At 48.5% G+C, this 25,335-nt stretch overlaps 1 protein-coding gene across 1 annotated transcript; it reads left to right on the top strand.

Moving 5' to 3' along the window:
• Positions 1–1,277: 1,277 nt before the first annotated feature.
• On the top strand, positions 1,278–24,867 carry pde11a (phosphodiesterase 11a). Its single transcript, XM_068746338.1, has 20 exons — positions 1,278–2,051; positions 2,550–2,708; positions 8,096–8,185; positions 8,617–8,757; positions 9,580–9,644; positions 10,676–10,808; positions 11,214–11,289; positions 13,018–13,085; positions 13,176–13,268; positions 13,804–13,854; positions 14,822–14,968; positions 15,042–15,149; positions 15,717–15,826; positions 16,149–16,239; positions 20,696–20,796; positions 20,978–21,055; positions 21,144–21,207; positions 21,306–21,380; positions 22,105–22,188; positions 24,658–24,867. Exons 1-20 carry the CDS (start codon positions 1,278–1,280, stop codon positions 24,865–24,867), a joined length of 2,718 nt encoding a protein of 905 aa, XP_068602439.1.
• The last annotated feature ends 468 nt before the right edge of the window (positions 24,868–25,335 follow it).

Genomic DNA, 25,335 nt, shown 5'->3' with positions numbered 1-25,335 from the left:
GTCTATTCACAGATGTCTTTGATGTCATCTTCGACATTTTGTCAGAGTTCTCCATCAAAAAGAACAAAGTATTTATTCTAACGTTACTCTTTACTCTGTTACATTCGAGCCTCGTTGCTCCACATTTGCTTCCATCCATGCTTTGATGTGAGCCGCTCAGTGATCTGTTGACGCCTCAGCAGGAATCAGATGGAGATAAACGTGAACGAGATAAACATAAACGCGCACGGAAAGCAGCCGCTTCCGTGCGCGTTGAACAAAACAATCACATGGGGGGGGGGGGGGGGGGGGGGGGGGGGGCTGGGTCCTGCCTGCGGGGTTAATGTAGCCTATATTCTGTCGATGCTGTGGAGCATAGCGCCCTCTTGCGTTCAAATATCAAACCTGCAGATTCTTCAGAGTATAACGGAATTTGATGTTCTGTAAATCTGCGGGTTCAGGTCAGTGTAGTTCAAAGCGGAGACCGACAACCACTGGGGGGGGGGGGGGGGGGTCTAGAGCCTCTTATAATAAATGGTCTGCTGTGTAACGTCCACTGAAAGGCAATTATTGTTCATCTTCAGGCGACAGTAATTCACTTTAATGGCTGATTATTTATCCCGTCGGGGAACGCGCAGAGCCGCTCCGCCGAGGCATCGTTCCATTAAATTGATCAAGTCACGTGGAGGTGTTTTTGTTGTGTCACGTGGGGGCGAAAGCCTGATGCGATTAGAGAATGATTGAATATGCGGGAGTCCTGATAGTTTAAAGTCACCACGTGACCCGCCCCGTTCACAATAGAGATAATTTAATAAGCAAAGATCGAGGAATTTATCATCATCTTCATCTTCATCTTCATCCTCATCCTAACGGCGCCTCTCTGAGCAGTGAAAACGGTTCAAATGACCAGAAGGCCGGCTGCTCAACGAACCCGGAGCGCCCGTGCGTGTGACGACGCGCGCGTCAGCGGGGCCGAGCCAACCACCGCCAGAAGCTCCAGACGACGCGGACGCGCGGCCGTGGCTCCGTGGGAGATGTCCAGTACCTGCGAGTGTCTACGCGAGTCGGGATCTGCGTCCACGATGCTGCGCTCGGACGCGCGTTAAATGTGGAGGAAGGAGTATGCTGATGCGCAAAAGGAGTGTCCATCCTGATCCGCGCAGCGCGGAAACCGGACGAGCAACCGGGGCTCCGGTGCCGTTCCCTCTAAAGTTCTGCTGGGTCGACATAAACCTCGATGCCGGTTCCCTGATCGACTTTATGGATCCGCTTCACTGAGAACCTTCTGAAGAACGGAAATGGCAGCACCAAATATGGTGTTCTCCGACGTGGAAAGTTTTCTGGACTCGCACCCCGACCTGTTCGAGGACTACCTGAGCAGAAAGGGCAGTTTTAGTATGGTGGACAAATGGCTGAAGAATCACGAGGCGCGCCGGAGCGCGGCGGCCGCAGCTTCAGACGCGCCGAAAGGCGAGGAGAGCGCCGCGCGTAAAGACAGCTGGGAACGCGCGCGTAAAGACAGCTGGGCCGGGCTGCGCAGAACGTTCGCCAGGTCGAAGGCGACGAACGTGAACCGGACCTACGACGAGCACGTGAACTCCAGGGCGCAGGAGCCGCTCACGAGCATGCGGAGGAGAGCGCTGCTGAGGAAAGCCAGCTCGCTGCCCCCGACCACGGCGCGCATCCTCAGCGCGCTGCTGGAGTCCCGGGTCAGCATCCCGCAGTACCCGTCCACGGCCGTGGACTTCAAGTACTACCTGAAGGCGCACGACGAGCGGGAGTTCTTCCTGGAGCTGGTCCGAGACATCTCCAACGACCTGGAGCTCCGCAGCCTCCGCCGCAAGATCCTCGTGTTCGTGTGCATCCTGGTGGACGCGCAGCGCTGCTCCCTGTTCCTGGTGGAGGGCGCGGGCAACAACAAGGCGCTCACGTCCACGTGCTTTGACGTGCACGCGGGCACGGCGGTTTTACCCTCCGTCGATTCGGATGAAGTTCAAGTGCCGTGGGGCAAAGGGATCATCGGATACGTGGCCGAGCACGGAGAGACGGTGAACATTCCTGACGCCTACCAGGTGCCTGCTCCTCGTTGTGCGTGCGTGCGTGCGTGCGTGCGCGCGCGTGTGTTTGCGTGAGTCACGGAGACACACACAGATCATTTTATTGATCATCAATGAAACTCATGGAGGCCACCAGCTGGACTGATCTCCAAGCAGATTCACATGAAACATCGACCGAGTAATAAAATCAAGGCACCGATTCTCTCTCGTTCCTGAAAGTGCACAATATTTAACTAGATCTGAGAAATGACATTAAACAAATTGCATTTTGATGGCTGCAGCCGGAAAGGTCGGAAAGGTCAGAGCAGACCTCGTGTTTTTCACTCAGAGTTTGGCCTTGATTTCATTCAGCGATTCTTCACTAGTGTGTGTTTTATTGTAGGGTTGTTGGTCCGAGTCCAGGTGAGCTGCTACGTTGAGCTAGTGCTAACCCTCACGTGTGTTTTATTGTAGGGTTGTTGGTCCGAGTCCAGGTGAGCTGAATCCTCATTTTGTCCCGTCTCTGGTTCGCAGGATCGTCGCTTCAGCGATGAAATCGACAAGCTGACGGGCTACAAGACAAAGTCACTGTTGTGCATGCCCATTCGAAACAGCGACGGAGAGATTATTGGCGTGGCTCAGGCCATCAACAAGTCCTCAAGCGGAGCGCTCTTCACTGAGGATGATGAGAAGGTAATTAGATTACTGCAGCTGGGAGTAGCATGAGCACAGAGGACAAGACACATTAGCCACCTGGCTAACCGTCCGCTGATTCATGGCATTAGAACCTTAACTAGGACAGAGATAGTACAGGCATGAAGGTAGCACCAAAGCGTTACCGCAGCAACACACCATTGTGTTCCACCGTGAAGGGAACATCAAACGCGACCAAGCAACAAGGGCCACATCTTCAACCATTGATCCTGAGGACGTGTTTAAAGATGCAGTTGTGAATTAGGGAAAGTGCAGCGTTCATCACGCAGAGACACAACTAAGAAGATCAAGCCGTTCAGGTTCAAAGCGGGCCCGGGGCAGAACACGCGGGGCGAGCTAGCAGGTTAGCCATTAATAACAGCGACAAAGACCAAGCCGTTCAAAGCGGGCCCGGGGCAGAACACGCGGGGCGAGCTAGCAGGTTAGCCAAGACCAAGCCGTTCAAAATGGGCCCGGGGCAGAACACGCGGGGCGAGCTAGCAGGTTAGCCATTAATAACAGCGACAAAGACCAAGCCGTTCAAAGTGGGCCCGGGGCAGAACACGCGGGGCGAGCTAGCAGGTTAGCCATTAATAACAGCGACGAAGACCAAGCCGTTCAAAGCGGACCCGGGGCAGAACACGCGGGGCGAGCTAGCAGGTTAGCCATTAATAACAGCGACAAAGACCAAGCCGTTCAAAGCGGGCCCGGGGCAGAACACGCGGGGCGAGCTAGCAGGTTAGCCATTAATAACAGCGACGAAGACCAAGCCGTTCAAAGTGGGCCCGGGGCAGAACACGCGGGGCGAGCTAGCAGGTTAGCCATTAATAACAGCGACGACCTTTCTAAAACCAGGCCCAGCGGATGCACGACGGTTCCAGCCCGTCTGAAATGACGCGTGATTGGCTGAAAGGGAGCAGATGCTGTTGATCTGTTGATGTTTCCATCCAATGATTTATTGGAATGAAGTCGAGATGATCGTTGCTTCCATACAGCTGGAGGCGTGGCGTGACTCGCGTGGAAGACATGTTCCACGCGAGTCACGCCACGCTTTGATTTAGTGTCAGCATTTAGATTTGATTATTTATGTTAAAATGTTACCGGACCAAGGGCCAGCAGATCCGGCACAAGGAGATTCCTTCACGGAGTAGACGTGGCGTTTTAACCCTTTGTGAATCAGGTCTCTGAAGAGATCAGTCGATCTGACCCAGATATCGATGAATGACGACATGAAACAAACGCAGCGAGTCGTTTTAGTTATTCTCTCCCGCTCAAGGGTTGCTTGTGTAACTTTTTACGCCAGTCAGAGCACTTTGCTCGGATGCAGCTGAAGGCGCTGAGAAGTGCTGCACTCGTTTCATCTCTTATTGCAGCGACGAGCCCCTGAAGCTGAAAGAGAGGAAACGTGAAAGCACGAAGCTTCACTCGAGAGGTTCCCCCTCCGACAAACGACGACAGGCTTTTATTGAACGTCTCTTCTTCCTCGCTGGCTCTCAACAGTCAGCATGACCTCCACTGACCCGCTCCATCGTTCATCATAGATGCAGAATACAAATCCTTTTTCTTTGCCGTGTTTCGGGCGCGTTTCACTTTGCATCAACGTCACACTAGCGCTCTGGCTGGCTGCGGCTGAATTAGTCATGAACAGCAATGCTAGCGTCAGACATGGCGGCGCGCTCCCTGCACGGCACAGCTGCAGCGCGGCTTTTATGGAAGAGAAAACGGCGCCCGCGTTTCAGAGCATTAAATCACACGGCAACAGCACGTCGTCATCGGAGACTCGAAAGTGTTTTTATTGAAGCGCGCGGCAGCCGCTGTGCACGGGGCTTTATCGACTACTGAACACACGACACAGCGGCTACAGCCATGTTGTGTTGGCCCCCTGCAGGACGGGAGGCCTTTAGGGAAGCCATCTGTAATGCATCCATGCTGCCTCTACATCTGCATGTATTGTCTTATTCTACCTTTCATTTCTCTCTGCCTGTATTTGTATGTTTCGATGCATTTTACATGACATGTGTTTCCAGGAATAGAGAATCTGCATTCCGGTGGCCAATAAGTTTAAAGTTTCGGCGTCGATTCCCGTGACTCTTCTGTGGCTGCTGCATTCCCACCCAGTCAGGCTGAAAGCATGCGATGCAAACCCTGATTATCTACAGTCATAGGAGGGAGAACAGCTTCAGCTTGTAGCTGCAGGATAATAGATCGAATCAATAACATAGAACTAGAACATTGGCATCGTGTGGGTAAAGAATCCACGTGGCTGACATGCGGTCCAGTACACTAGTTCAGGCCCTCCTGCCCAGCCTTCCAATCGATAGGGATGTCGGAAATTTTAATTAATGATCAAATAAAGACTCGATCGTCATGCTGCTTGAACGGGTTTATGATGTCGGTACTTTATTCAGATCATTAGGATTTTTTATTATTGCATTCATTTGCTTTGCTTAATTTTGCAACCTGATGTTTTACTGGCAAAGACGAGAACGAGCGTATTTTGTTTGGAAGGGAAAGATAAGAGGACATTAGGGTTTGTTACAGCACTACTAAGGGCCGACAATAAATTCATATTAATATTAACATGAACAAAGCATGCGCAGGAAAAGTCCATGAAAGATGGCTTCACGGAAAAACTGTCATGTGACTTTCAATGATCAATGATTCACTTTAACATAAAACAACACGTGGAAAACGAGAAACATTCCGAGTTCGACTGCTGAGGGGATTCATCCTATTCATTATAAGGGTTCGTTATTCAATTAGCTATTGATAAATGTTCACACAGATTACAAGATGCATCACCAATGGTCACACATTGTTGTTCAATTTATGTTCAAATACTTGTAATTTGGTGCTTTTTGGCTGTTTCTTGTCAATTATTAGCTGCAATTCTTCAGTCAAGTATCTTAACCACCAGATTTATGTACTTCAGAGTGGTTTACAAGAAAACTGCAATACTAAATACTGATTAATGAGGGACTGCATACAACAGGCCCAGTTTAATGCTTATCAAATCTGAGCTGATATCAAACGTCTGTCTTCTCTATTTAACATCGACTGATTGATGCAAAGTTACCGAGTGGAATCTTCAACGTTCTATCAAAATAAAAGCGTCGACATTAAACTGCACTGCTTCATGCTGCACTCAAATTCATTCATTCTGCATTTCTTAATTATTAATGCCAATTGATTGTGGCTATTTTCAAACAACCTTCTATTGTCGCTAAATGCACCGGGAGCACATGAATATTAATGAGCTACTGCTGATGCTCTTGTTCTCCATTAAAAGTCCCATTCTGGTGAATATGAGCACATGAAAATGATTTGTTTTGTTTTGTCGTTGTTCATTTTCAGTAGAGGCCATTTAAAACTTGATCTGTATTTTACTGATACTTCTACTGCTTAGTTTTGCGACCTTTCTTTGCTCCTGGCTCTTCTCCACGGAGCTGCAATGTGTAAAACAGCTTAATTATTTATGGCTGATCGCTATTGAGCAGCGCTCCGGGTGTGATGAGTGTTGATCAGCGGCTGCCCACGAGCTACAGCCAGTTGATTCTGCTTGTCTACTTGATTTGGGCATGAAATTGAAACTTGTAATATTTTATGTCGGTACTACAGAAGGAAAGAGGATTGTTTATTGGGTTTCTTGTGACACGTGTTCAGCTGAATATTTCTGTCCTCCTGTATTCAGTTATGGACCAAAGACTTGATCAGATATCGAGCAGGGTTATACAAAATAAAACACTTAAGGTGTGTAATTGTGTATGGGCATTGAGCCAATGGTATAAATGTCCCACCTTCGTCCCGCTGTGAAGCGAAGTTACGACGTTAAACAATGGCTTTACCGTACCCAGCTGGCAAAGTGAAAACATCTTTATAAACCAAGTGGTTATTATTCTCGAGGTAAGAGGAGAAAGACATTTCCTTTGCTCCGCCGTGCGTGAAACGTCCTGTAGTGTGAAAGGAAATCATTGCGATTAGAGGGACTGACTGCCCCCCTTAGTTTGGGTATTAAAACTCTCTTTCCTGGTCAGACCACAGGTCTCTGGGCAAAGACGTCCCGTTTGTAATGCAGCCTGCCTGACAGAGCGTGAGGAGAGAGCGCTTTGCCTCCCCAGCGCCGTGCCGGCTAATGAACCTCCTCCTGCTGGGGCGATGCGTGGCAGCTTCCTACAACATCATTATGAGAGGATTTCAATTGGGCAGCGGCAATTATGCTTTATGTGTGAGCTTATCCTTTGGTGATCTCTGGTGATTGCGTGGAATTGCATAGGCTCTTGTTGTGACCGAATTAAGTTCATTTTCTCATTAGCATTGCAGAGTAATAATGATTTCTACGAAGCATAATTCTAAATGCTGTCATCATAAGCACATCAGCAACATGCCAGAGCAGCGCAAATGTGTTTTAGAAAGAGACAAACAATAAATCGGGCGTTTTTCTCCCTACAACAACCACCTCGAGTGTCGATCCTCACGCTGCACGTTTAAAGCGCTCTCTTTAAGGTGTGTTTTACAAAATACTACAGGTATTTGTACTGTCTATCGTCTATCTGTGGTCAACGTGCTCTTTAATTTAGTATCAGCCATCCGGCTCTTGGGTTCGACCGAGGGAAGAAACCTTACCCAGAAAGCCTGCTCAATGGTAAAGTCAGGCCGCAGCAACTGGAGCAGCTTTTCACATTTCCCCCTCCGGATTCTGCTCACGCTCATTTTGTGGTGATGAGAAAGTGAAACATTATCATCTCTAAAAGGTGAACGAGATATCCCTGTATCAGCCAGCGCAGTAATTGAGTAACTTCCCATTCATGCATTGTTGGCGCGCCCCTGACCCCCCCCTGCATGTTGTTGATTCAATGTACCGATTGTGTTGTTGACACAGCAGCAGGATGCTAAATATAGACTTTAGTTCTGAGTTTATAGGACGTTGATTCATTCATTCATTCATTGAGTCATTCAGCCGCATCCAGTGACTATTATTTATTAAAATATGAGTGAAATACGGGGTTTACGTAACGAGCCTGAGGCCCAGTGAGACAGACTCTTCAGTCAAACGGTGAAATGTCAGCTGATTGATTCATTTTTCCCGAGCAAATAATGATACCAATGAAAGACCATTTTTCTCATTCGCACCCGTTGAAGCGTTTCCTGGACGAAAAGATTGTTTGTTTTTGTTTGTTTTATGTCCCAAATAACTAAAGATGCTGAAAAGCTGTTTATACTCTACCGCATCAGGCGCATTTCATTTACTTGGCAGTCTTTTTATTTATTTATTGTTTATTTGTTGTATAGATTGCTTACAGGTGTGTTTACTCCCTTTTCCTGGCCTCTATTGGCTCATTCCTACGCTGAACTGTTAAATAATCCAGACGCCTGCTGCGCTCCTGCAGGTGCTGCAGATGTACCTCCCCTTCTGTGGGATCGCCATCTCCAATGCCCAACTGTTTGCTGCCTCAAGGAAGGAGTATGACAGGAGTCGGGTAAGAACCCCCCCGCTCCACCTCTGGGATCAGCAGTACCCCCCCCCCCCCATTGAGGCTGAGTATTGATCAGCAGCAGCCCACTTCCTGCCACTGCAGTGGGGGGTCACAGAGCAGCACGCAGACCCACATGGGGGGGGATGGGCTTGGTCCATGATCTCGATCTGTTTAGAGAGGCACTAATTTATGACGCACATTGATCAGTGATGCCGGAGGACATGGGGGGTTACAGAGAAAGGAGGAGAGGGACTTTCACGCGTGTATAGCGGTCTCCGATAGAGGCCTAATATACTTTTGTTGCGAGGATCATTCATGCTCTATAATGAAGTTGATTTTGGTTTATTAATAATAATAACGAAGCTCCTGCAGCTGAGCCACGAGCTTTATAGATCTTCACCTGCTGACTGTGTTTTTCTGTCGCTGCCGTTCAGGCGCTGTTGGAGGTCGTTAATGACCTGTTTGAAGAGCAGACTGACCTGGAGAAGATTGTCAGGAAGATCATGCACCGTGCCCAGACATTGCTTAAGTGCGAACGTTGCTCTGTTCAGTTGCTGGAGGACATTGAGTCACCGGTACCGTTTCATTTGTTCTTTGCTGTGTTTCTATCTGTCTCCACATTTGAACAGTGGAAGTACTGCAATTAAATATAATTTAAAGGAACCTATATATAGTTACTTCACAGCATTGCTGCACGCCAGTGTTTTAAACTACTACACATTAATCTGACAGCTATAGCTAATAATTACAGTTAATTTCTGACTATGTATGGACCCGGGTCCAAAGGTTCGGAACCACTGGATTAAAGTGCCAAACTGTGCACAAGCCCCTTTTAAATCTGATACAACACCAAAAAGCTGCAGGGACAGCTGCACGGCACCGTTTGTCAAATTCTAGTATAAACACTTCAAATACCCTTTTATTTATTATATTTATTTAATGGTGATTTTAGTTCAGCATGATACACATGTCAGGACTTTGTATTTTTTTTTACGTCACTTTAACCTGCAGTGAGGAACCTTTGTCTCCCCCTGCTGGCTGTAAGGGTAATTACATAAACACACAAAAGCCAGCATCCTGTTTGCAGTGGATTCCACTCAAACCAACATTTACTGGTTGAAGATGACAAAACTCCAAATGCCACAAAGAGCCCACAGACACTTAACATATCAGTTTACTGTGAAACACGGCGAGATTAACGCAGCAGCAATAAGCCAGGCATACATTTCATCAGACGGTATTTTTCATGTACGAATCCTGCACTGCATGTTTGAGTGACGTCTCACTGTGCGCAGTGTGTCTGTGTCTCCACTGAGTGAACACTGTGCGTATTTGTTTAGCATTATTTACAATTCTTCTAAGAGTTTTGGTGATTTCTTTTCCTTCATATCTTTCAGGTTGTGAAGTTCACCAAGTCTTTTGAGCTGCTGTCCCCGAAGTGCAGCGCAGACACGGAAACAAGGTTCGGCCTTTCATCGTGGAAGTCAACACTCAATGTTATTCTTTCAGTTTACTTAAAATAGACATATTTTAAAAGCATCTTTGACGTTATATTTGTCCTTGCAACTCGACTAACACAATTTACGTGGGCTCTGTTTCTCAATAACATCCGGCTTGATGAAAAACAAAGCTTGGCCTTTCCCTTCCCCGTTTCTAATGCCAGTAACCTTTTCACTGAACACTTATTTATCCACCTTTGTTCGTCTTTGGCACCACGAAACCTGTGAATTCTGCTCAGAGCCATGTTTCAATCTGTAATACTTCCATCAAGGACACAGAATACGGGAAGTATGAAACTGGAATATTCTGCAGTGCTGTGGGAGTAATGTGCTGCTTCTGAACAGGAGGCGTGCTGCAGGAACCCTGCTTAATTGGGTTGTGCTGCTTCATTCCGCTGCTAGTCATGACTGAAAGAGAGGCTTAATATTGCGTGGGACGTTCGTGGATGAAGCCTGACGCTTCAAGGAAGGCAAACTATCCCCCACATGCCATCACTGATATGCTGACTTCAAGGCAGGAGAAATAACTGTCGCAAGCGTTGAAAGGCAGATAGTAAGAGATTAGCAGACCTGCTTCGTGGGTTCATGCATTCATCCAGCCTGTGAGTTTAAACACAACAAGAGTACAGCATCTAATGTGTAATTAAAGGAAGGCGAGCAGGCGCCCCCACGACGGGGGGGGTACAGTGTGTTTCTGCGGCTCCCGAAAAGAAAGCAACAGGCAAAGAGGAGACGAGGAGGATAGAGGGCTCAACCCCCTTCATCCAGATCCGCTCCAATCAAGGTTCCATCGAAGTTAATGTGAAGGGAAAGTGAGGGGGCGTTTGGCAATAAAGAAAGCAATCACACAATTCACTTCTTATTACTTGATAATCTGCAGGAGAAGTTCATTAAATGCAAGTCGATGCGAGAGGAAAGGCTTTTTGCAAGCTTGCAGTTCAGGTGTGACAGAGAATAAAGTTTCTTTTGTTCTCTGTATATTTTGTGATCCTAGTTTCAAAGACAGCATAGAGAAACCCTCCTACTCAGACTGGCTGATCAATAACAGCATCGCAGAGCTGGTGGCGTCGACGGGACTCCCCGTGAACGTCAGCGATGCCTACCAGGACCCCCGCTTTGACGCCGAGGTAAACTTAACATGTGGGACTGGAACTAATCTCAACAAGCAGGGCGGAAGAACCATTAGGAAGTACGGTTAGGATTCGGGCCAGAGCATCCTCTGGACTCAGAATGAGGCTCATTGGTCGTTGAATAAGTCTCATCCTGTGCATTCTGCAACGTGTGCATTCTGATGAGAAGACCAGAACAGAAGGGGAGGAGCCAAACCGTCAAACTCCGTCCAAGCAACCAGCCTCAATACTTTTAGCATTGTTGTTTCATTTTAATCTGAAGACTTTAACTTTATTTATCCAAAGCTCAAAAGCACAAATCGCTTCTTTTGTTTCTAACTTCAGTTCAGTTTAAAATGTCCAGTTATTATATGAACATGAATCTAAATAAAGCTAATACTTATCTCTCCCCCCCCCCCCCAGGCAGACCAGTTCTCAGACTTCCACATCCGCTCCGTGCTTTGTGTTCCCATATGGAACAGCAACCACCAAATCATCGGTAAGCTAAAGCCTGGAGTGTGTGACAGCACCATGGCCAAAAGTATGTGGACACGACCAATAGCAATGTGATTATCTAGCTTTTAAAATGTTTGCCATTCATGATGACTTTTCACACTGAGGCTGTCGGGACTGGGACGGATCCCATTCAGCTGCCGGCAGGTCAGGGAGGTCAGAGCTGGGATCGGGAGAGGAAGTCTGGGCCGTCGTCCCCGGCTGAGACCGAAGGAGCTCGATCTGGGGGTTGCTTTAGTTTGTGCAACATCAGATGTTTCTGCATAGCTTCTGTTTGATGCAGAGACACATCAGAGCACTGACAGGTACTCATAATGGGGGGGGGGGGCTCCATTTTGTGTTCAGCTGAGGCTGAAAATGCGTGATTAGCTCCCCACTGCAGCATCACTGCACACAAGGAGGCAGCGTTCCCTTCTGGGCTCTCTGTCTGCGGATCAGCCCCGGGCCGACAACACACCGTCCCTCTGATCAACCATTGATCTCCTGACGGGTGTTACTGGGAGGGGCGGCGATAGAAGCTCCAGTCCGTCCGCTGAGATCCGACGCAGGAGTGCAACGCAATCAGCATGTGTGTGTGTGTGTGTGTGTGTGTGTGGTTCTGTGTTGTTGGCTTGCACTCGTGTGTTTATTTGTGCGTACGTGTAAGTGCTTATGTCAGGGAGGAAAGAGGAAGCAGAACAGAAAGAACGAGGGAAGAAAGAAATGCAGAGCGTGTAGGCGAAGAACAAAGAAAGCGTCACAGCAGGAAGTCAAGGATGTCCTTTTGTCAGTGGCCAAGGTTTCAGCCGTGCGCTTCAAAGCGGAAGCACAGGAAGGACGGTCTGGCTGTCTAAATAAAATAAAAAGGATGCAAAGTCTTCTGGAAGTGGTGCCGCAAGGTGAAGGGCAGCCGGGAGAAAAGTCTGTAGTCCAGAATTCACCAAAGCAAACAGTGTCCCAGCAAAGGGCTGAAGCTGGGGGGGGGGGGGGGGGGGGGTCAAATAGCACTGAATGAGAGGCAGTTCCCGTCATTCATGCTGCTTATGGTTGAAGCCGCCGGTGCTGCAGAGCGAGCTAGAATCGATCTGAGAAAACGCCAGCCCCTAATCCCAATCTGTGGACCCCCATCTGATCGGGTCACTTCGGTGGCACGTTTGTGTTTTACCTCCCAGAGACAAATACGAGTCTTAACGTGTTGTCTAATTACTTTTTAGATATTACTGCAGTAGCTTAACTTGAATGTTTATGCTTTGTAAACTAATACTTTCTAGGTCTTTAATTAGATGATAAGAAAAAGGTTTTCTTTGCTGTGTGCGGCAAAAATGAGCAGCATGCTTTTAATCGCTCATTTCATTCTGCGTATATATATATATATATATATATATATAACTGGACATATAAATATAGAGATATATAGAGATATATAATCATATCATACCTCAGGTGGGAACCGAAACGATCCGTTTTCCGTGATCCGTGTTCCGACTCGGAACAGGAAAGATAATTATCCTTCAATGAAACATTTAACAGGAAGTCCTGGAACACTTTACGATGCTCCTCTGGTTCCACTCGGAGGAATAGAATCTTCATCTTTCAGCTACGCCACCGTTCTAGTTTTCATTAATAATGCATTCCAGTCATTAACGGAGAACGTGCTGATTTATCCTCTTTAAACGGGAGCAGGGTTGGTGCTGGCGCCTCGACAACATCAAGCTCAAAGCATTATATCTTACAGGTGTCGCACAAGTGCTGAACCGGCTGGACGGGACCCCGTTTTATGATGCAGACCAGCGTCTCTTTGAGGTATTTCCTTCATCTGTAGCTCATTTAATGCGCCGCGTCCTGCAGCTGCATGGGAGAAGCTGAGTGTTGTGTGTTTGTTTGTTTTCTCAGGCATTTGTGATCTTCTGCGGGCTGGGCATCAACAACACCATCATGTACGACCAAGTGAAGAAGTCTTGGGCCAAGCAGTCTGTGGCTTTGGATGTAAGAACAGAGGCCCCCATTGAAAGCAGCTAATCTCCTCACACACTCCCGTCCCCCCCACCAAGGATTCCACTGCGTCCCGCACTTCAGTTAGCAACAGTTTCAGTTCTGTTCTCCTCTCTAACCAACAGATGCTCTGTGCTGAAACGTTACCCAGATGTCATCGGATGCTAATGATCTGACCCCTCTCTGTGGATAAACGTTCCCACAAAGGGTTCATTGAAAAACAATCGTTCATCTGCCCTGCAGGATGAAACCATCCAGTGCCCCTCGGAATTCACTTTATAGGCTGAGATTAGCTTTCAGGTGTGATAGAGCGTCACAGAGAGCTGAGAGAGACGGCATTTAATACACGTGTGTGTAATCAAAGTAGTAAATGCAGGCTGGAGGCAGGAAGTGAAGGGCTGACATCGATGCGGCTGCGGCTTCATCACCGAGACGCGACGCATGTCATGCTTTAACACCTTTCTGCAGTATCTTCTCGGTTTAACTTCTCTCAGAGCTGACTGACTGAGTGGCGCCGTGTACTTTCCAGGTTCTGTCTTATCACGCCACATGCTGCAAGACTGAGGTCGACAAATTCAAGGTAAAGACATTCAACACCGTCGTAAGAAAGCCTTTCCTTTCTCACAGCGCATTCAGATCCATTCTGTTCAGACTACGATGAATACAGAGAGCGAACGTTCAAAGGCGTCCAACAATGCCTGCAGAAAACTGCACAACTGATTCCTCAGTATCTGAAGTCTATTCCACAGCTGAGCAGCTTTCAGGTTTAAAATACTGTCCAAAGAAATTATGTTGAAAATCAGAATATTAAAATGCACAATTGATTTGTAATTGTAAAGAGTAAAATGCTTTCTATGAAAGCTAAAAACAACATTTATATGTTCCATTTTGGACAGATGTCGTTCCTGCTGCATTTATTAAAAACAAAAGTTATATAAAATTATACAAGTTAAGGGGCACCACGTCTTGTCCAGGGTGGACGCCGCCTCTTTCCTCCAGCACGACCCGGATTCCAGATCAAACGGGCAGGAAAATGAATGAATCTAAGAATCAAAAAGGCACAACTAATGTAATGTAATTCTGCAAAAGATAAAACCAGCTCATGTTTAACATGCAACATGCATAACTGCTCCACATGAGGGGCCTCATGGAGAACCTTTGGTTCCAGAGATCTCAGAGCTTTGACTTTCTGGAATGAGATGCAGATGAAACGAGTGCCGGCTGCCGTGAGAGGAGGCGTATCTGCTCATTAGCCCCCGCTGAAGATCCGAGGCTCGAAGCCTCGCTGCAAACGCGGTTAATTGTTTGAGGTATCATTTTAATAACGGCTGCTGATGTTCGTCAGTGAGCTCTGACAGTCAACAACGCTAAGTTCCTTGGGTAAAGCGTCCTCATTAATTTGAACGCTCTCCTAGTCCGCAGAGGATTAATTAGCATGCATCCATAATTCCTTGCATCATCTAAAAATGGCATCCTCCTCTTCTCCCATCTTCATCTGCCCTCTGAGCTGACGTTCCTCCTCTTCTCCCATCTTCTCCGTGAAACAGGCCGCCAACATTCCCCTGGTCTGCGAGCTGGGCATCGATAAGCTGTCCTTCGACGACTTCTCTCTCGACGTCGATGCCATGGTAACAGCTGCTCTCAGGATGTTCATGGAGCTAGGGATGCTGCAGAAGTTCAAGATCGACTACGAGGTGAGGCCGTATTTGAGCGTTCGTCTCCAGACCGGCCCGGATCCACCGCCGACCTCCGTCTCTCTCCCTCCAGACGCTCTGCAGGTGGCTGCTGACTGTCAGGAAGAACTACAGAATGGTTCTCTATCACAACTGGAGACATGCCTTCAACGTCTGCCAGTGCATGTTCGGCATGCTAACGGTACAGATCACATGATCATTCAGCAAATGACTTTCCATCAATGCAAAGTAATCAAGTAGATTTACTCAATTACCCCACAGATCATCTTCCCGTCACTTTGATTCAAATGAAGTGTATTTACGAACGCATTAATGATGTCATACTGGTACTTTTACTGCTCTGCAGGTTCTTATAGTCTCTGCCGTGGAAGGCAGGGCTGGTGGAACATGATAATATTATAATTACAGTTTATACCGGCGCATGAATGCGACTTCAACAGGAAGCTCGTTGCCAAGCAGCAGAAGAATGAGCCAGCGATAGTGAACCGTGAACGGAGCGTCTGACAGCCATAAGGCTGCACAATGAGTGTGACCTGAGGGCGTGGCGCCGCCCCCTCACCAGAGATGTGAGGTTGACCCTTGTAAAGTCATTCTCATGCACACAACCATCACATCCATCCACTATCCAGCCTCCCCCGTGGGACGCTGGCAGTCTGGGAGACACCGATTCTTCAGATCAGATTTTTATTTTGTACTCGATCACTTGTGTTCGTCTTTTCACCGCCCTGCACCTTCGCACGCCCATCAGACGGCGGGCTTCCAGGAGACGCTGACAGAGGTGGAGATCCTAGCGCTTGTTGTGGGGTGCGTGTGCCACGACTTGGACCACAGGGGCACCAACAACGCTTTCCAGGCAAAGTTAGTCTCCGCACATTATTTACCTGCAGCCGGCGCATCGTCGCGAGTCAAAGTGTTAAAGGTTTCTGCAACAAAGAGAGCGAGCACTGATCCTGGTTTAGATCTGGACCCACATGAAGACCTATTAGGGTGCGTTCCCACTGCGCCGTTTGCTCCCTTTTAAACTGACCAGAGTTCCTTTCCTCGGATAATCCGCTCCGTTTGGGCCAGTGGGAACGCACCCTGAGAGTCAGTTTGAAACCAAGTTTGAATTTCGTTGAATCCTAATCCGTTAATTCTTCTTCTCATTCCCTGTGTGTGTGTGTGTGTGTGTGTGTCTCAGGACAGGCTCAGCCCTTTCTCTACTTTATGGGACTTCTGCCACACTGGAGCATCACCACTTCAACCACGCCGTCATGATCCTGCAGAGCGAGGTGCGCCACGTTCCGATATCTCCTGTTGCTAGGAAGCTTCTGCACCGCTGCTCGTTGGTGCAACACCATCGCACGCACTCCACACACGCACTCCACGCACGCACCTCCACACGCACTCCACACACGCACTCCACACACGCACTCCACGCACGCACCTCCACACGCACTCCACACACGCACTCCACACACGCACCTCCACACGGACTCCACACACGCATCCCCACACGCACTCCACACACGCACCCCACACACGCACTCCACACGCACTCCACACACACACTCCACACACACTCCACACGCGCACTCCACACGCGCACTCCACACGCGCACTCCACACGCGCACTCCACACGCGCACTCCACACGCACTCCACACGCACTCCACACACGCACTCCACACACGCACTCCACACGCACTCCACACACATTCTACACACGCACTCCACACACGCACTCCACACACGCACTCCACACACGCACTCCACACACGCACTCCACACACGCACTCACTCCACACACGCACTCCACACACGCACTCCACACACGCATCTCCACACGCACTCCACACGCACTCCACATGCACTCCACATGCACTCCACACACATTCTACACACGCACTCCACACACGCATCCCCACACGCACTCCACACACGCACCCCACACATGCACTCCACACGCACTCCACACACACACTCCACACACACTCCACACACACACTCCACACGCGCACTCCACACACGCACTCCACACGCGCACTCCACACACGCACTCCACACGCGCACTCCACACGCACTCCACACGCACTCCACACACGCACTCCACACACGCACTCCACACACGCACTCCACACGCACTCCACACACGCACTCCACACACGCACTCCACACGCGCACTCCACACGCGCACTCCACACGCACTCCACACGCACTCCACACACGCACTCCACACACGCACTCCACACGCACTCCACACACATTCTACACACGCACTCCACACACGCACTCCACACACGCACTCCACACACGCACTCACTCCACACACGCACTCCACACACGCACTCCACACACGCATCTCCACACGCACTCCACACGCACTCCACATGCACTCCACATGCACTCCACACACATTCTACACACGCACTCCACACACGCATCCCCACACGCACTCCACACACGCACCCCACACATGCACTCCACACGCACTCCACACACACACTCCACACACACTCCACACACACACTCCACACGCGCACTCCACACACGCACTCCACACACACACTCCACACGCGCACTCCACACACGCACTCCACACGCGCACTCCACACACGCACTCCACACGCGCACTCCACACGCGCACTCCACACGCACTCCACACGCGCACTCCACACGCACTCCACACGCACTCCACACACGCACTCCACACACGCACTCCACACACGCACTCCACACGCACTCCACACACGCACTCCACACACGCACTCCACACACGCACTCCACACGCACTCCACACACGCACTCCACACGCACTCCACACGCACTCCACACGTACACTACAGCCACACTCTTGTGTCCACGACACCCAACAAGCAGTACCCGAAGGTTGTTTCATCTTCTACGCGTTGTTCAGGAGAACGTATTCCGTTTATTTCATGCAAAGCTAAGGTGTTACAATGCATCATAAACTGCAGTCCTTTTAAATGAACCATTATTAACCCATGGAACGCCAAAAGGTCTTGGAGCAGTGAGTAGCAGGAGATTAAAGTTATGCCTGTATCTAAAAGGAAAGTTAATTTTAGGGAACATGCTCAATCACTTTTTATTTTTTACAGACAGTTACACAACAATCCTGTTTATGCATCCAGCTCAGCATAACCTAAATAAACATGAACCTGGACGTTCATACAACCTGCCTGCAAACTCCTAGAACTCTAACAAGTTACTTGCTTTCCCATCCTTCCTCCTTTTAATTATCAGCATGATCTCATTTGAATCCCCGTAAAACTGAAGACTATTCATTTAAACTAGTTAAACCTTTAACTACCCGACTGGGTAAAGTGAGAACATTTAACTTCCTCTTGAAGTCTTTTGTCCACAAAAAGACAGAGAAAACAAACACCTCACGCCGCCCTGAAATCAGTGTAATCACAGGGGCAATAGATTTGGGGGGAGTCGGTAGAGAGAGGCGCCTCACCTTGGGGGGAGTCGGTAGAGAGAGGCGTCTCACCTTGGGGGGAGTCGGTAGAGAGAGGCGTCTCACCTTGGGGGGAGTCGGTAGAGAGAGGCGCCTCACCTTGGGGTAAGTCGGTAGAGAGGCGCCTCACCTTGGGGGGAGTCGGTAGAGAGAGGCGCCTCACCTTGGGGGGAGTCGGTAGAGAGAGGCGTCTCACCTTGGGGGGAGTCGGTAGAGAGAGGCGCCTCACCTTGGGGGGAGTCGGTAGAGAGAGGCGCCTCACCTTGGGGGGAGTCGGTAGAGAGAGGCGCCTCACCTTGGGGGGAGTCGGTAGAGAGAGGCGCCTCACCTTGGGGGGAGTCGGTAGAGAGAGGCGTCTCACCTTGGGGGGGAGTCGGTAGAGAGAGGCGTCTCACCTTGGGGGGAGTCGGTAGAGAGAGGCGCCTCACCTTGGGGGGAGTCGGTAGAGAGAGGCGCCTCACCTTGGGGGGAGTCGGTAGAGAGAGGCGTCTCACCTTGGGGGGAGTCGGTAGAGAGAGGCGCCTCACCTTGGGGGGAGTCGGTAGAGAGAGGCGCCTCACCTTGGGGGGAGTCGGTAGAGAGAGGCGCCTCACCTTGGGGGGAGTCGGTAGAGAGAGGCGCCTCACCTTGGGGGGAGTCGGTAGAGAGAGGCGTCTCACCTTGGGGGGGAGTCGGTAGAGAGAGGCGTCTCACCTTGGGGGGAGTCGGTAGAGAGAGGCGCCTCACCTTGGGGGGAGTCGGTAGAGAGAGGCGCCTCACCTTGGGGGGAGTCGGTAGAGAGAGGCGTCTCACCTTGGGGGGAGTCGGTAGAGAGAGGCGCCTCACCAGGCGATGGGCGTGCAGAAAGCTGTAATTAAAGATGTTCTGAGACGCGGCCTCATTATCGCGCTGCTGACAACACAGCAAGCTGACAAATGCTCGCTCGGAACATCATCATGGCTTCTGCTGATACCGGGCTGGACTATCGCTGTGCTATTAGCATATAAATGGACAGCGTGGCCGGTCAGGCAGAAGAGAACGCTCGCCGTTCAATCCGTCTGCACATGCAAGCCATTCATCTCGAGCGTAAACTTTTCAGCATCACAGACTCCTCCGTGTCTCCTACCTCTCACTTCCTGTTTTACTCCCTTCCTCACCCTCTCCTTTGTGTTTCTGCTCTCATGTAGTTCAATATTTCACGTGGAGACGCGAACCCATCAGAGGTTCTCTGTTCCGGCTTTTTAAGGGAAACCAGAGGTCATCCAGCTTTGAATATATGGCTTCATTCCTTGTTATCCTCTCTTGCGTTCCGGAGCTCCTCCATCATCACCTCCGTCGGTTACGTTCGCCACAGACAGACCCCTCCATCCATTCAGAGCACCCTCCAGAGGAGGGTTCCTAAGTGGTGGGGGGATGTATAATGCATGATGAGGAGAGGCCTACTTTGATGACAGAGCCTGGAGTGAGATGCGTTACTTATTTAGAGATGTCCTCTCCTTCTGACGGCATCGTTTTCACTGCTATAGTTAGATGCTCATGTTCATGCCTTTTAGACGGCTTTTGTTTAAAGAGATGGACGGAAAGGCCTCTGATGCAGTTCTACCTTTTCGTTGTACTTGTAACTCGCGTGGATTTATTTGACAGAAAAAGAGAAGTAATCAAAAGTCGTTCCTTTAAGATATTTCCCTCATAATGGATCAATATTTTGTTGACTAGTCTGATTGAATAGCTATTAGGGTTCTCTTAGATATTAGAATGTGAGATTTTGAGTCAAGCTGGTTCACATTGTCGACACAACTCAAACACACGAAACACTTTTCTGTTTTCTTCTACATTCTTTCTACACCCAGAAGCTGTTAATGAAATAAAACAACAAAATCGAGGAATTTTTTGAGTAATTTAGTTATTTGCACCAATTTTGGGTGCAAAGCTAAAAGTGAGATTCCACTTTTTAATGTTTATACTGATGTTAGAATAGAATTTAAATCTGATGAGCGAGATAATAATCCCCAAAATATTGTTGCACTGAAAACAAGATTCCTGACATTTGCTTTATCAAAGAGTGAAGACAGAAATAGGTGCCAGAGACGTGATTAAATAAAGACTAACAAATTCCAGCCTCTTTTCATACGCCATGTTCGCCTTGTGATTTGTGATGCGCCGATATCGTGCAGTGTGTCTGCAGACGGATGGAGCAGCCTCGCTTGTATTCATCACGCAGAAGTCTGAAACATCTGTTCCCAATCTAATCAATGCATGCGACTAATGTGACTGTATGCGTCTCCACAGGGACACAACATCTTCTCCAACCTCTCGTCCTCAGAGTACGGCGACCTCATGCAGCTGTTGAAACAGTCCATTCTCGCCACGGACCTCACGCTTTACTTCGAGTACGTACTGCAACACAGCAACGCTTGTCACACGGTTTCATCTCCCGATCGATCATCGGTTGAGTCCATGGTAGTACTAACTTATTTATGACGTGGCACACTGAGGGGTCTTTGAGATGATACTGCCCCCTTGTGGTTCAGATATTTTTTTACACCTGCAAATATTGATGTTTTGCTGCAGAAACAGAAACACGTTCTTTGAACTAGTCAGCAATGGAGAGTACAACTGGAACGTGAAGGCCCATAGAGACATGTGCAGGTACCGTACTGCACGTACAGACTGTCTGCATGAGCTGATTGATTCTTTGATTACATATCATTGAATAAATAAATATGATTCCTTTAAGATCCATGATGATGACAGCCTGTGATCTCGGTGCGGTCACTAAACCGTGGGAAATATCATGCAAGGTGAGAAATGACTTCAGATAGGCATGTGTGTATGTATATGTAGTAAATACACATGCAATACACAGTAAATATATATATATTCACCTTATCTGTTCCAGGTGGCAGAATTGGTGACCAGTGAGTTTTTCGAGCAGGGCGACAGAGAGCGGTCGGAGCTGAAGCTGACGCCCTCTGTGAGTGCATCCGACCATCCCCGGTGCATCCGACCATCCCCGGTGCATCCAACACTTTGTGGTGTTGATGCAGTTCATTCCACCCGTGACCTCCATGAGCTGCTGATGCTGAAGATATATTCTCCACAGTTCCCAAACACACCGGCTGCGTAGGAAACACGAGCGCTCGTGTCTCCTCGTGTGAGAAAACTGAATTGTCAGCTCGACTGCTCCGCTGCTTCGGTGGGCTTTGTTACTGTCATTCTTAAAAAAAAAAGAAAAAGAAACAACTCCTGCAGAGGATTCAAAGCCAGCAGTGACCTTTCTATCAGCTGCAGATACAAACTGGAGCTCCAGAAGTAAAGCAGCGTGTTAAACAGCAGGGAGAGACTCCTGATTAATGCCGACGTTCTTATACTGTCCTCACGGCCGCGGCGGCTCAATGAGGAGAAGGATTCGTTTAGACGAGGCGCTTTGAAGGCTCAGCCGCTGACTAATCGAGCCCTCGCCTTGAACGACAGAACGCAGCAGCCCGAGGTCCGCCGCTCGTGGCAGACCTTTGCCTCTCTGTGCGTGGGAGTTGTAAATGAAATATTAACTCCCAAGTCGTAGCCCGGTAACTATCTCTGAAGCAAAGCCTCAGTGGAGCCTCTAGTTCAGGCTGCAGAAGAGAGTGAGAAAATAGGCGTGAAATAAACTCACTAGTCTCACCGCACAATTGTGTTTCTGACTTTTGCATTTTCAGGCCATCTTTGATCGAAACAGGAAAGACGAGTTGCCGGGGCTGCAGCTGGAGTGGATTGATGGAATTTGCTCGCCGCTGTATGAGGTAATACTTCAAGCTTCTTCTCTCTCTGGCCTTCAAGTCGGCCTTTTCCATCAATAGTCCCTGCCCTTCTGCAGCTATTGCTCCCCTAGTGATGCAAGCAATAAACGGTCAGCCACAAGCATTCCACTTCCACGGCAGCGACAGAGTTCTCCCTGAAAGAGAAGTGCCTTTGTTATTAAAATGTATAAAAAGATTCAAGGCTACATCCTGGTCTTTTGAGACTTTCTGCCTGCAGGAAGCACAGAGGTAGCGGCGTGAGCGAGCAGAGCCGTGACCTTTAATCTCAGTCAATATGCAAATATGAGCGACTCTTTGAACCTGGTTTCCTGTATATTTTAGCTAACGCTCACATTGAGAGGCTTTTATTGTGGAATCCTGGCTACTGGCTACCTTTCACTGAATGACCGGGACTCCATCGTCCAGTAATGCGTGTGTGTTTCTGAACGAAGCTGTGAGGGAGGAAGGCACGGCGATTATCGTGCCGGAGCTGAAAGCACGAGAGAAACCGGATCAGGCAGGTGAGAGACGTGAACGGAGCGCCGTTGAGGCGATGCTTCATCCCTTCCTCTGTTAAGCAGCGAGACCTGCTTTCTCTTCGCTGTCATATTAAACGCATTACTCTTCTTCATCGTGAGGAGAAAACGGCGATAGATCATCTTCACATCTATCGCATTATCCCGGGATCAGTTTCAGAAGTTGGAGCAGATGAATCTTCGCAGGTCTCTGCTTCCACGTCGTTTGTGTGTCGTCTGCGTCGAGGTTTGTCTCCACGCCGTCTCGTGTGAAAATACGGAGCTCCCCATCATGCTGCTGCCAATTAGACTTGTAAGGGGGGGAGAACGGCGGTAGATCAGAGGCGGCAGGGTTTCTGTCCGTGGGTGGAAGACATCTTGCTGATCTCCTTCTCCTGGTGGTGTTTCACCGCTTTGTGGAGTATTAATCGGCCATTATATAACCCCGCCATGCAACAGCCTCTCTTCTTCATTTTCTGAGTCAAACTCAGCGGAATAATGATGCTGCACAGACTAATGACGACGTGTCCCACTGTGGACAGATGCGGCGCAGAAAGAAGCAAATTGCTGTCTCTTCTTTTATCCTCCAGATGAGACAAATCCGTGAAGATTGAGACGATCGTAGTTCAGGAATTAGAGCTCTGTGGGCCGCATGCCAACAGTGTGATGATGTTTTAACACGAGCCGAACCCTCTGGTTATCTTCATGGCGCGTTAATATGCTGATGCTTCCGCAAAATGGTTTAGAAATATGGAGGAAAAAAAAGTATCTTTACCCAGATAAGCGATTTGGAAAGATCATTTCCAGGAGCCTCCTGGTCGTCCAACAGGCAATCAGGTTGTTTGATCATTAAATAACATCTTTTCTGCATGAATTATGAATAATTTTCTGATACTAGAAAATATAAATAGAAAGAAAATGCATTATATGTTCTCTTTCTAACAGATTTTTTATTGTAATCAAGCCATCTCTCAGCTACTTCATCACATCACAGCAGCTTCGACTGCAGAGCCACCGACGGTTCAGCGTGGGAAAATGACAATGGCAACTCGTCTCGTCTCGCATGCGCTTCTAATCTTTAAAAAGCAGCCATTTCTTTGCTTTACGCCACAGAGCCGCCGGATGTTGTTCTTCTTTGTGTTCCAACGTTTGTGTTGTCCACAGACTTCCGCTGATGAATAATGTGCTGCTTTTCTGGCTCAGTCTGGGGTTCACATTTATTATCATGGCTTTCTGGTCAACGAACACAAAGCATCAGAAGTTCAGAAAAAAAACTTAATTGATAAAAAACTACAATGAACATCTGGGTGATGGAATACTACTAGAAGTTTAAAAAAAAATACATAAAGATTTATTTGTCAAAAAATGTGAAAGTAATATTGGTATACAGTATTCCAATAACTGAAAGCCTTAGTGAAGGTTGAAGGAGCCCTTTTATTTTGGGGCTTGCGTACAAAGACGGGACTGTCTTACCTGCAGAAGGGATGTGCCCCGAACGATATTTATTTCTGTCTGGTTAATATCCAAGACTAAATGTGGCCAGCTTTAAAGGCGACCGTTGATGCTCTAACATTTCATCACTTCTTGCATCATCAACAGGTCACAATTGTTCCCATTGTTTTATGATTGATTGTCAGTAGAACTAATCACATTCTCAGTCCTACTTTGTTTTTAGCGCTAACTAGCAGCTCTTATCATGCTTTCATAAGGAGCATACTGCCAAACATCTGCATGTTAACATCTGTCCTGCCTGCATTTAGCTCCTTGTGCTGTCTTGTAAAAGATGGTATGTATTTTCCAGAAAAACAAATGCTGGTACTCAAATGAGCACGAAGCCTTTCAAGCAAATACTGTTTTACTGCTTTTATACTTCATACACATATACAGTATATATATACAGATATATATATTTATTTATTTCCAATTTTTCTCCGCCCCTCCCTTCCTGTCTCTTCAGACGCTGGTCAAGTTGAATCCCAAACTTCAGCCAATGCTTGACATGATCGGAGCAAACAGGGTCAAATGGGAGGAACTGAACAAGAAGCGACAGCATGGCCCGAGTGTTTCTGCCCTGGGGGGCCCCAGCGGCTGCACCGGGGCCCAAACAGGCAGCTTACCCTGCTGCAGCGACAACGCTGATGGCACGCCACCGACACCTGCGAGCTAACTTCTGGGGCCGCCTCCACACGGACCTCTCACGGCTTCCTAAACGCGGCCTGCATCGGGGGCGGGGACGCGCAAGCAGAGGCCCCAGGGCTCTGCTCCTCTTTGCTTTTGCTACGAGAGATGAGCCTTAGATTTGAGTGTAGTACTACCTTTGAAGTGTTTCTGTTCCCTTCAGTCTTTCTGTGCTGAAGGCTGAAGCTTGTTGGAGCAGCTACAAATCAACCGACGGCAGATGGGAAACTCAAACCACCGTGTCGACGTGATACTCAGTGAACTAACAACGAATATTCTTTGGCTGAAGACGGCATGCAGAGTCGTAGAGAGGAACGTCTGTCCCTACTGTGGTTTGTTTTGCTCTGGCTCACGTTTTGTCCCGGGAATCAAAGCTGTGTTTCGTGAATTTGTTACGTTATGTTATTGGCTTATCTTCAAGTGCAGTTTAAGAACTTGTATTGTCTGGATTGTAATG

This window comes from Brachionichthys hirsutus, chromosome 12 (genome assembly GCF_040956055.1).
Source record: "Brachionichthys hirsutus isolate HB-005 chromosome 12, CSIRO-AGI_Bhir_v1, whole genome shotgun sequence".
In the NCBI taxonomy this organism is placed as follows: domain Eukaryota; kingdom Metazoa; phylum Chordata; class Actinopteri; order Lophiiformes; family Brachionichthyidae; genus Brachionichthys; species Brachionichthys hirsutus.
This window is presented reverse-complemented; position numbering and strand designations above follow the sequence as displayed.

What these genes read in the sequence shown, in the direction of transcription:
- pde11a (XM_068746338.1), top strand. Translation starts at nt 1,278, where the DNA reads ATGGCAGCACCAAATATGGTGTTCTCCGACGTGGAAAGTTTTCTGGAC. An exon ending in TGGAGGACATTGAGTCACCG is followed by an intron (nt 8,758 to 9,579) that starts GTACCGTTTCAT and finishes CATATCTTTCAG; the next exon opens with GTTGTGAAGTTCACCAAGTC. An exon ending in GCATGTTCGGCATGCTAACG is followed by an intron (nt 15,150 to 15,716) that starts GTACAGATCACA and finishes CACGCCCATCAG; the next exon opens with ACGGCGGGCTTCCAGGAGAC.